General features: G+C 36.8%; 1 protein-coding gene across 1 annotated transcript in view; it reads left to right on the plus strand.

The window, feature by feature from the left end:
- stag1a (STAG1 cohesin complex component a) overlaps positions 1–12083 on the plus strand; it is a 31183-nt gene that overhangs the window by 13184 nt on the left and 5916 nt on the right. Inside the window, exons 2-19 of the mRNA XM_087779238.1 lie at positions 6054–6234; positions 6338–6452; positions 6623–6778; positions 6873–6969; positions 7064–7140; positions 7433–7637; positions 8196–8347; positions 8444–8517; positions 8605–8728; positions 8793–8891; positions 8966–9045; positions 9284–9391; positions 9938–10052; positions 10267–10384; positions 10470–10573; positions 10939–11031; positions 11230–11523; positions 11986–12056. Coding sequence (XP_087635364.1) covers positions 6206–6234; positions 6338–6452; positions 6623–6778; positions 6873–6969; positions 7064–7140; positions 7433–7637; positions 8196–8347; positions 8444–8517; positions 8605–8728; positions 8793–8891; positions 8966–9045; positions 9284–9391; positions 9938–10052; positions 10267–10384; positions 10470–10573; positions 10939–11031; positions 11230–11523; positions 11986–12056 — 2111 coding nt within the window. The 5' untranslated portion in view covers positions 6054–6205. The remainder of the gene's footprint in view (positions 1–6053; positions 6235–6337; positions 6453–6622; positions 6779–6872; positions 6970–7063; positions 7141–7432; positions 7638–8195; positions 8348–8443; positions 8518–8604; positions 8729–8792; positions 8892–8965; positions 9046–9283; positions 9392–9937; positions 10053–10266; positions 10385–10469; positions 10574–10938; positions 11032–11229; positions 11524–11985; positions 12057–12083) is intronic.

Here is a 12083-nt window from a genome sequence, read left to right on the forward strand (position 1 = left end):
CCACACTATGATGACATCATGCACAATTCTGTTGAACTGCTTATATTCATCACCTTAATTCTTTCTCCATAGCTAGTTCAATAGTAAATATGTTGCGATACTAGAAAAAAACAAAAAGGAATCCAGAGAGAGAACACACCGCAAGACCATTGCTGTGTGATGACATCTTGACAAACTGGTGCAAGTTGCTGCCAACAGGTGTGTCTTAAGCCCTGTAGCCTTCAGGCATAAACAGTCGATCAGCTGTAGCTGTGGGCCCCACCAATGCATTAAATGTTCTGAGTGAAGCTCAGTATGAAATGGACAACCAAATTTAAAGAGATTCATTCTGTTATTATTAAGGCCATTTCTGTATTTAAAATGTGTCTAATCGCTCATAACTGACCAAAGTTTAAGATATGGAACCTTGTTGAAATTCCTTTTTTTTCAAATTGATGAGCAAAATGAAATATATTTTGATTATTGCATTTGTTTTGCTGCATTTGTAATCCTGTTAAGCTATGCTAAAATCTAGTAGGTTGTGGGGAATCATAATAGTTAAGTGTCTTATCATACTAGCTTGAACGGCTCTTGGGAACTCAATTCCATAAAAGGCAAGTAGTCTGTGTAAGTCATGAGCTAAGGTGCCTCACTTTTGTTAGAGTTATGGGACAAGTGCACGACGGATGAAGTTGTTTTCTCAGGCTTGCTGCAGCAGAACACTTATTGATGAAATAATTGGAAGAGAAAAACAAACAGGAGCACACATTCACAATGTGACCAAAGGCTCTCCCTTCCAGCCAAATTAAAAAATGTAATTACTAATATAAGATCACTCTGATCTTTTCAGTTGAAATGAATGGACCATTATTTTTGTACAGCGTTATTGATTTAATATATATCTTCAATTTTAAACATACAAAATTAAAAATCCAGGTTCTCTTAGGGGCATATTGCTGCTAGATAGGGATATTTTCGTTGCCATTTTGTTTGTGTACCTTCTTATTGGAAGTTTGGTTAGAAACATTTGTCTTTAAGAAGAGCAATTTATGAAAAAAACGTATTTAGTTAACATTATTTAGACATTGTCACAAATGTGCATAACAAACATAATCTTTCCCACTTTTATTATCGCATCATTATTCTATGATGATGAGCTTTTTTTCAGGCAGGAGTCTGTCTGAGTCATCAGCTATTGTGCCACACTTTTGTTGAGGCCATGGGACAAGTGCGCACTGAATAAATGAAGTTGTTTAATCAAGATTGCAGCAGCAGAACACATATTGACAAAATAATTAGAAGGAAAAAAAACACAGAAGCACACATGTCAATGAAGTCTCCCCTATAGCCAGAATTGATTTAGTTATTTAGTTAATAAAATGATCTTTCTGACCAAGAACTCTTCATTTATAGTAATTTTGTCATCCCACCTTTGAATTTCTTCAATAACTGTTTTTTAATGGGCGTCAACTATTACCGTCTGGTTTCAAATTGACACCCAAACATGTGCAACAACACTGGTTACTGTCTGCAGCATGAGGGTAACTGTTTAACAGCGGTTTATGTGACCATTCTGTCCATGACAACAATGGAAACGACTTTATTGTATGAGGAAGGAAGAGGACTAAACAATTTTATTAACATTTGTTATCTTCAAAGCTACCATATGACACAATGGCTCTTTTAATAAAGAGGACCACGGTTTGTCAGGGGTGTTGAAACTAAATATTACTGACACTAAAAAGCTCTGCTTTCTGGCTCTGATCCATTTCTGTCAGGCCAGTAAAACCCTCCCTATAAACATTGGGAAACTTGAGAACTTGATCTTCAAGTGTAATTTAAAACCCATGCTTGATGATGAGGCTCAGTTCAAGTCGAGAAAATTTTGAGTATGTTTTTTTCATCTTGTATATACAGTATGTACGGAATTACCTTCTTAGCTGCAGAGAAATGGTAATCTTTCTGCGTGATCAATAAATCATGTTATGAAAAACAATTTCCTTCAATAAACACACATGCAAATCTTTCCAGAGCCATACAGGAGCAACTTTAAAATTTCACTCTTTTTCTTATATCTCTTAAGGACTTCTTTAATTAGATTAGATAAAATAAATTAATACGTTTAAAATTAAATTATTGTAAGATGTTCATAAAAATGAATTACATTTCAATAATTTATAAAGATGCCTTAACATCGACACAAATTTGGTTTATTGTCTAGTCTTTTCATCTCCTTCAATATTATTTGTTTGATTCCAGTTCAAACCAGTTACACAAATGCGTTTTTTTTACTCCGTTTGGATATAATGGTATGTTACGTTATTTAGTCAATAATAAGGCTGATTTTTGCTTTAAAAGAAGTTTGTTTTTTTTAAGTTTCTAACTTATAGTTTGATGATTGTATATGTTTTCCTGCCCTGCTCTCAGTGCAGTTTGGTCCCTGCTGTCTCCCCTTGGCCAATCAAATGAGCCGTATCTACTCTAGCTTATGACCCACGCCAGTTGCTATGGCAACATCGCCCTGACTCCCGGAGAACACGTTATGCATGTTAAGTGGTCCTTGGATACTCGCTCGGCTTCCTTGTGCAACACACACGCACACACACACACAATGCTTACGCACACATAAGGCTTACGCACACTCACAGACAATTGGTTTGCTCGGTCAACCATCAAGAGATGATCGTTTGTGTCTATTTGACACTGCACTTTTCAACATTCCCTCCAACCAAATGTGTGCATATGTGAAGGTGATGGTGGATCACTAAATATTTATTGGTCAAGTAATCTCAATATTGCTCTTTCCATGCTATGAAATAGTTTTAAGGACACAGACACTAGAGTTATTCATCTTGTGTTGTTCTCTGAGCAGCTATGTAACTGATCATTGCTCTCTAGTACCAACCATATCATTACGACTACCTGCTACGTTGTTTGACACCTTCCTGTTTAAGAGCCACATCTGCTGCTGTGACCAAGTAATGTTTACGGCTAGACGTAACAAGAATAAAGTTGTGACTAACGGCTGATCTTTGGCTGCAGTTCTAATGCACACACACACTCAATCATAGTACAAAGTTCATCATTTTGAGTGATTTATATTCCTTTATTCTTTATTTGTTGCTGAAATTCACATCGTCTCAGCAGAAAGTTAAGAAAAAACATGCATAGAAACATTTGATAAAACATACAGTACATGTATAAAAATGCAATTAAAAAAATTATAAATATAACAACAACAACAATAATGCTCTGTGATGTTAAATAACCCTTTGTTTGTTTTGCAAAGAAAACTTTCTGAAATTATACACTTAATTAAATAGCTATTCAATTATTCATCAGGATGGAGTTTCCTTTGTTGTTCTAAGTAACTAAACGCCTCAGCTGATATGTGTGAAAGTGATAACTTTACTTTTGCTTAGCAGGATAAGATTCTTGCAGTGAATGTTGATGGAAGCTTCAGTTCAAACCCCCAAACTGTAAAAATACTTTTAACAAGCAATCTACAAATTATTCATGAGCAGCTTTTACGACCGCGTGTCGTCTGCCACTGTTGGAAGAAATTTTAGGCAAACCAGCAAAACTAAAGGATTTGTTGATATTTAATGTTATTATCCAACACCTGTCACACACACACACACACATCGATTCTCTGCTCTTGTAGCTTCCTATTGCTGATTCAAATCAAACAATATTCATTCCTCATATGGATTTGTTAAGGTTATTGCATGTTTGACATGCTACTGGATGGAAAGATGCACGTCTTATTATGGTTTGGTAAAGACTGTCTTTATGGAAATGTTATGTCCTTAACCTCTTTAATAATTATCAGGTTACAAAGGAAATATCATCATTCCAGATATTAGTTACAAAGAAGTACTACAATTCAAAACTTAACAGGTGGTTTGCCTTAATAAGATTTATTTCCCAGAGAAATGTGCTTTATCAACAACAAAAATAACCATTTGATATGACAGGCAAAATAATTGATTTAGAATATTTGAAATAAAAGCAATGTTTTTTCCCCACATATTTGTGCTGGATAATAATTGTTTTGCTGCTGTTTTGTTTGTGTACCTTTTATATTGCATAGTTTTGTTAGAAACATGTCTCTTTGTCAAAGATAAAATTGTATAGATATTGTCAGAAAATATACGTAACAAACATAATCTTTCCTTTTTTTTATTATAGTTTCAATTCTGCTTGAGTAAAGTGTATCTTTCCCCCTCTTGTCAAAACATGATTGATACTGAGCACATATTTTAAAAATTACATTTCAAATAGATCAAACTGTTCAATCATGACATAACATGAAGTGTGCTTTCCTATATTTAATGACAACCAATCTCTTGAACTTAAAAGGGGAATGTGCTGCAGAGTCTACAGTAAATTATATATTGGATCTGTTTTTCTATTGCTTATTTTGTGTTATATTATTTCATTCTTTTATTGTGTACTGACACCACAAAAGATCCTATGTTGTGTTCACAACACTGGCAATAAAATGCTCTGATTCTGATACGTTTATCATTCTTTTTTAATAATAAGTTGGAATGAAAATCTACAGAAATGCCCATTTTTAGGGGGTTTTATGACAGTAGTTTTTCCCATCTATCATTTATAAATTTAAATGGTGAATTATTCATTGCCATACTATTTTTATTCTAAGAGTGAAAGCAATGACAGCCTCTGTTCCCCATGTTATTCTTCTGTGCACACTTTGTGTGGAGACAGTATTCAAATACATACTCTCTTAGCCTGCCCCCTACTGTTGTCCAGACGTTTTTTCAAACGCATATGTATACAACTGTTCGTATTGAGGGCAAAATACCTTAGTAAAAGTCAAAATATGTCCACAAACGCATCAATAACGCAACCAAGTGGATTTAAAAAAATCCCTTTATTGTTTACACTCGTCGATCTTTATGTTAAAGACCTGTTTTTATTGTTTGGGAGAGAACCGATAGATTACTTTGTGGATGATACTGCCTCCACTGGTGATGGCTGGTATTGCGTCGACTGAGCGCTACAAAGAGGACATTCTAATGAAGACACTTCTGAGATAATTAATCACATTTCATGTTTCATTTAACTTTAAGATACGAGCCAGTCGTCAGCTGTATGGAATAAACACCTTATATAAAATAGTTATTTGTTACATTTTGATTTCCCTCCCATTTTATCTGATTTTTGAACCAATTTGATGTTTTAAACGGAATACCCCCGTCCCGTTTGTTGTGATGATATTTAATATACGACTATAATTAAGTTAAAAAAACAAAAAAAACAAATTCCAAAACTTATTTTAGAAGTCATTTTTAATGTTAAGCCTCAGCAACGATCGGTTTGCATTACAATCATGTAGTTCCTTAAGTGACCAGTTGGTGTCCTCTTTTCCCGTCAATTTCTGCTACCGATGACATTTGACCTTTTTCTTTTTAAATGGACGTTAACGGACCATGTACAGTACATTTTCCTTCTCGCTCAATCCTTTTTCTTTGTTTTCATGATAATTTACATTATAGATTTTCACTGAATGTATCAAAACTACGAATGAACTCGTGTGGAATTATGTACTTAACAAATATGTGTGAAATAACTGACAACTTGTCTTATATTTTGGTTTCTTCAAAGAAGCACCCTTTTCTCTTATGATTGCTATGCAGAGTTTTGCGGTAATTTTGCTGACCTACAAAATAAAGTCACCTGGAAATGTTTTTACTTCACAGATGTTTCTTTTGTGTCATTATCTTAATAAATTAAGATCAGTCAGTCCGAAAAATAGAAAAAACTTTGAATGAGCCGAAGGGGTGTGTCCAAACTTTTGGCCTGTACTGTATATTGTGTTTTGCAGCTAAAATGCTGCCCTAAATTCTGTCGTACATTAAAAAATCAGAAGTGGGATGACTCGTGATAAAGTTATTTTCAGTCGTAACTATTTGACACACATGGTAATAAATCCTGAATTTGAATTTAGCCAAAAACCTCACCATATTTTCAGAGTCACTTTAAAACGTCTACACTAAATGTGAGTCATCATAAAATAACCTTTTAATTTGTTTATTTTTTTCCAGAAACTAAGGAGAGTTAAGAGCAGGTCACTCCTGGAGCCATTCTTACCCGTTCCTTCAGACCTCTCCCCCCCATCTCATCTGCTGCTGAAGAACTCAACAACTCACCCAATCCTGAGAATAGTGGAAGAATCCATCAACCCCAATCTTCCAAGATGATCACGTCTGAGCTCCCTGTCCTGCAGTGAGTGATGCAATAAATAGAAGCTCAGAATTAACCTTGATGTTTACTTCCTACAGAAGAATATCGAATTATTGTTAATCTGGTGTATTTTTATTTTCCACAGGGACTCGTCCAATGAGTCTGGTGCAACAGATGCTGTAGGTTTAAGTCTCGGTGAGATGGAGGAGACGGAGCTGAAAGGCAAGAAGAAAAGAGGAAGGCCAGGAAAGCAAACTCTGGTGAGATGACAGAGGTGGTGGTGTAACACATAATTCACCTCAGTTTTTTTCTAGATTGTATTTCTTTCATCTAATATATATGGTAGTTAAAAAGTTATTTAAACCTCTTAATGTTATATCCACTTAAAACTATTTAACTTCACCTGCTTGCACAACCCGTTTCTTCCCAGGCATCAAATAAGAAGCCTCGGAAGGCCCCCGCTGACCGGACCGCGAGTGTTCCAAGAGGAAGAGGAAAAGCCAACGGCGTTGTTCAGCAAAATGGAGACAGTGGTGAACCAGTGACGCTGTTCGAAGTGGTCAAAATAGGCAAGAGTGCCATGCAGGTGGTTAATCTAGAACACATCGTCAACACTTTTGTTCATTTCTTTACACCCACTTGTAATGACCTTGCATTTGAAAACCTGTGCACTTGAATAGTCGGTGGTGGACGAGTGGATCGAGTCGTACAAACAGGACAGGGACTTGGCGCTACTGGATCTTATCAATTTCTTCATTCAGTGTTCAGGTTGCAAAGGTAAGACTTGGCTCTGGACTCTCAACTAAGTATGCTGTGTACATACCGTATGCTATATCTTCATGTATGTTTTTCTATGATGTTCTCTAAATAGGCACCGTGAGAATTGAGATGTTCAGGAACATGCAGAATGCCGAGATCATCCGCAAGATGACTGAAGAGTTTGATGAGGTATTATAACATAGTTGTGTTATAGAGAAGTTTTGATGAAAAGAAACACATTTAACTTAATATCACTTGTGTAGTAGTCCACTTCAATGATTTGTTCCGTTGGCTTCTTTTCAAAACAACTAATAATAATTCCTCATAAAAAGTTCATGTTTTTTTCTTTCGATTTACAAAAGCTTCATCATTTACACTAATCTAATAGTGGACCAAGTCCTACTAGATTAGGTATATCATCCCCCTTGTAAATGATCTCACGACATGGTTTCTGATCCTTCCTCCTGTCTTCTTCCACCAGGATAGCGGCGACTATCCCCTCACCATGCCCGGGCCCTTGTGGAAGAAGTTCCGCTACAACTTCTGCGAGTTCATCAGCGTTTTGATCCGGCAGTGTCAGTACAGCATCATCTATGATGAGTACATGATGGACACGGTCATCTCCCTGCTCACTGGCCTTTCGGATTCTCAAGTCAGAGCCTTCAGACACACGTCCACTTTAGCAGGTGCTCATTTGCTCATTTAAATTTTTATGTATGGTACTGGTTTAAGTCATTATTTGAAGTATGGTAAAATACTGTGTTGTTATATACAGACAAAAATAATTGATTCTTTAACATAGATCAACTGAATTTTTTAGAAAAGCCTTCTTGCAACCAGAAGGTGTTTACATGATCTATTTACTTGGTCTCTGCAAGTTTGATAGATCCTTTTGGAATTGTATATCATTTTAAAAACATATTTATAATGTGCTCTTTTGTTCTTTTGTGCATTGAAAAAATATCATAATCACTTGTCTTTTGTGTAGATTTCTAAAAAGTAAAAAAAAAAGTAATTTTCACAAATAAGTGTTTTTTGCTTTTACCTAGCAACACTGTATGAATCTTTCTACAATTATATGTAAAACAATTGAACTCATCCTGCCATATTTTTGTTTTTTATGGCATTCAATATTATTATTTAGGAATACAATTATCCTGTGAGCTTCAAAGTCGTCATGCACCACTTGTTGAACCAATATAATATGGATTTTAAACGATGACCTTTGTTTTCTGTCCACACAGCGATGAAGCTGATGACAGCACTTGTAAATGTGGCTCTGAACCTGAGTATACACCAGGACAACACTCAGAGGCAATATGAGACGGAGAGGAACAAGATGGCCGGCAAGAGAGCCAACGAGAAGCTGGAGCTTCTGCTGCAAAAACGGAAAGAGGTTTGTTCTCAATTTGTCCTTGACAGGTCATAAAACTGTGAAATAAAAAGTCTTGTTTAGAGAAACGTCCTGACTTTTCTTTTTTTCATTGTTAAGCTTCAAGAAAACCAAGATGAGATAGAAAATATGATGAACTCGATCTTCAAAGGAATCTTTGTCCATCGCTACAGGTAGATGGAACTCCGTCATGTATGATTTCAGAAGCAGACATTTATACATTAATCACTTGCTTGATGATTTATCTTTTTAATTTTTAGGGACGCGATTGCTGAAATCAGAGCCATCTGTATTGAGGAGATCGGCGTGTGGATGAAGATGTACAGTGACGCTTTTCTGAATGACAGTTACTTGAAATATGTTGGCTGGACCTTACATGATAGGGTGAGTTATTTTGACTCCTCATCAGTCATGTTTTATTCCTCATATTTCATTTTTGTTTCTCAAGCAAGGGGAGGTACGTCTCAAGTGCCTAAAGGCTCTACAGAATCTATTTACAAACCGCGAGTTATTCCCAAAGCTGGAGCTCTTCACAAATCGTTTTAAGGTAATACGATTAAATAAGCAGTAATATTTTTGTATATTATATTGATCAAAGTTTTAAATTCTGATCTGCAATAGGATCGAATTGTATCGATGACGCTGGATAAGGAGTACGATGTTGCTGTGGAGGCCATCAGACTGGTCACACTCATCTTGCAGTGAGTACATTAGGATAATTGAATATATATTTGTGTAGATAATTTGATCTGGATTACCTTTATGACAAGTATAGTCATGTAAAAGGCAGATAAAATATATATGTGCATGATAACAATCTAGCTTCTCTTAACCAACAGACCAGAATATAGCTTGTCAAGATCACAAAAAAAAAAAGTTGTAGTTTTATGGTCATTGCAAAATAAAGGGGCCACGATTTACATTTGCGATCCTTCACAGGGGCAGTGAAGATGCGTTATCCAATGAAGACTGTGAGAATGTGTACCACCTGGTGTACTCCGCCCACAGACCAGTGGCTGTTGCTGCTGGAGAGTTCTTGCACAGGAAGTGAGTTGGACTGTTCATATTATAACCTTACACCGTGTGACCCAAATAAAATGGAGATCATTTAGGATGTCCATGTTTTAGGGACTGTATGTTCAGGGGAAATTTTCCTTATTAGGATTTGTTTTCAAATTAAAATATTTCACATCTTATTGAAATTTCCAACCGAATTTGTGTGGGCCATTTTTTACGCTTCATAACAAAGAACTATTTTTTTTGCTGCAGTAATTATACAGAGACATCCGATAATGGAGTAAAGGAATTTGATGTATTTAATGGAAAAAAACACAGAGAAGAAAAAAACAATTTTGCAGTCAGGCTCATACTTTATCTTGGTAAATGTAATTTCTGTAGACTTAACTGTCTGCTCAAAGATTTTTTTCCCATTTGCCGGCATTTCTATTTCTCTAAGCAGAAAAGTAAAAATGTTTGTACTTTGTGTGCAAAAAGAGCAAGTATAAATATATATATTTCTTTGGGACACCATGTAAGATTTATTCTTCCATTTTCTCCTTGATTAACATCAATATCATGATTGGCATCTGTCAGGTTGTTCAGTCGACACGACCCTCAAGCAGAAGAAGCACTTGCAAAGCGCAGAGGAAGAAGCAGCCCCAATGGAAATCTCATCCGGATGCTTGTCCTATTCTTTCTGGAGAGTGAGGTATGAACTCTACTACTGTACTTCAATCTATCACCAAGCCTTTAATCAGAATGTGTTGTTGATGAAAACCATCCAATTCGGATCAATTTATACAAAAGTGTTGTTACATAGTTTTGAATGGACTAAAAGAAAATAGTTGGTCACGCAATGGAACTGATTTCATTCTTAATATTTTATTATCATTTCCTGACAAGCTATTCTCTGCTCTATGTAGCTTCATGAGCATGCAGCGTACCTGGTGGATTCGCTATGGGAAAGTTCTCAGGAGCTGCTGAAGGACTGGGAGTGCATGGCAGAGCTTCTACTGGAAGAGCCGGTGCAAGGAGAAGAGTGTAGGAATCATTTTTTTATTTTTTTATCCAGAGTATCGTAAGATCGTCCAATAACTTCCCTTTGACTGTATTTGTTTCTCTACAGTGTTGTCAGACAGACAAGAGAGCGCTTTAATCGAGCTCATGGTCTGCACTATCCGACAAGCAGCTGAGGCTCACCCTCCGGTTGGCAGGGGCACTGGCAAACGAGTAAGAACTTTTTTTTACACTTTAATCTCTGTTATTCTTCTCCAGTTCCTGTCTGACAATTAAGCATTTTTTCAAGACCCCAACTTTATTACTTTTCTAGAAACAACTAAACATGATATGTAATCATAACACACACGTCATAGCTAAGAGTAGATACACAGAAAAGTAGGCAACATTATGGAGGTCTTTAGTTATAAGCCGCAATAGCTTTCACATTTTTTGTTTTCTGTGATGTGTCCTGGACTGGGCTCCTGCCTCCTCTGGCTCACACATGGATGCTTTTGTTCGTAAACATCAAGCAGTCCACTCCTTAGAAATCTGCAGGTGGTTTGGACTCATTTCACCTTTCATTTATGTTCTTTCAGGTTCTCACGGCCAAAGAGAGAAAGACGCAGATAGATGACAAGAACAAACTGACGGAGCATTTCATCATGGCACTGCCCATGCTTTTGTCAAAGGTAAGATGAAAGACTGGCAGTGGCGCTGATGCGCACAACAATTGATGACTGATGGAGCTCTGACTGGGTGTGAGCTATTGTGTAAATTTCTATACCAATGTCACATTTTGAACTCTATTCAAACCCTTTTTGTTCCTTTTTTCTCTGTCTGACAGTTAATTCATGCAACTAATATTGCCGTTTAATTTCGTCTCCCAGTATCAAGCGGACTCCGAGAAAGTAGCCAACCTTCTGCAGATCCCCCAGTTCTTCGACCTCGACGTGTACAGCGCCGGGCGAATGGAGAAGCACCTGGACGCCCTGCTGAAGCAGATCCGACTTGTGGTAGAAAAGCACATTGAGGCCGACGTACTGGAAGCCTGCAGCAAAACCTACAGCATATTGTGCTCTGAGGAATATACCATCATGAACCGTGTAGACATCGCCCGCTCACAACTCATCGACGAGATGACCGACAGATTTTCACACTCTGTCGAGGAACTGCTTCAGGAGGTAAGATTGGTAAAAAACAAGTAAAACAGTCTAGAGCAGAGGGGTCAAGAGAGGAGCATGGATATTAACCCAATGACACTGTGGTGAAGGATATCCTGGATCCAATTTCTCCAGAGGTGCTGAGAAAGGAGGAGGAGCTCTGGGGGAGTGAAGGAGGGTTAGAAGTCTAAATATGTTGAGACATGAAGCAGTCATCTAGGAAGGGGAGATTTTATGGCAAAGTATTAACCTATTATTGAGTATTAACCCTCAAACCTATTTGAGGTTATTCCATCAATGAAAAACCTTATTAAGCTTACACGGTAATTGACAAATCTAAAAGCAATTTTAATTTTGTTTTAAGGTTTTGACCAGAACCAAAGTAGTGACCTTCATGTTTAAATTCATGAAACCGAAAATCTGCTACGATTTATGATCTGTATTTAGAAGTTTGCATATTTGAAAACAATGTTTTCTTTCCAGGCTGAGGAGGCGGACGATGATGATATCTATAATGTTTTAACAACCCTGAAAAGACTAACAGCCTTCCACAAGTAAGTCTTCACGAGCACGAGCGTCTG

The sequence above is a fragment of the Callionymus lyra genome, chromosome 18 (assembly GCF_982586985.1).
Source record: "Callionymus lyra chromosome 18, fCalLyr1.hap1.1, whole genome shotgun sequence".
NCBI lineage: Eukaryota > Metazoa > Chordata > Actinopteri > Syngnathiformes > Callionymidae > Callionymus > Callionymus lyra.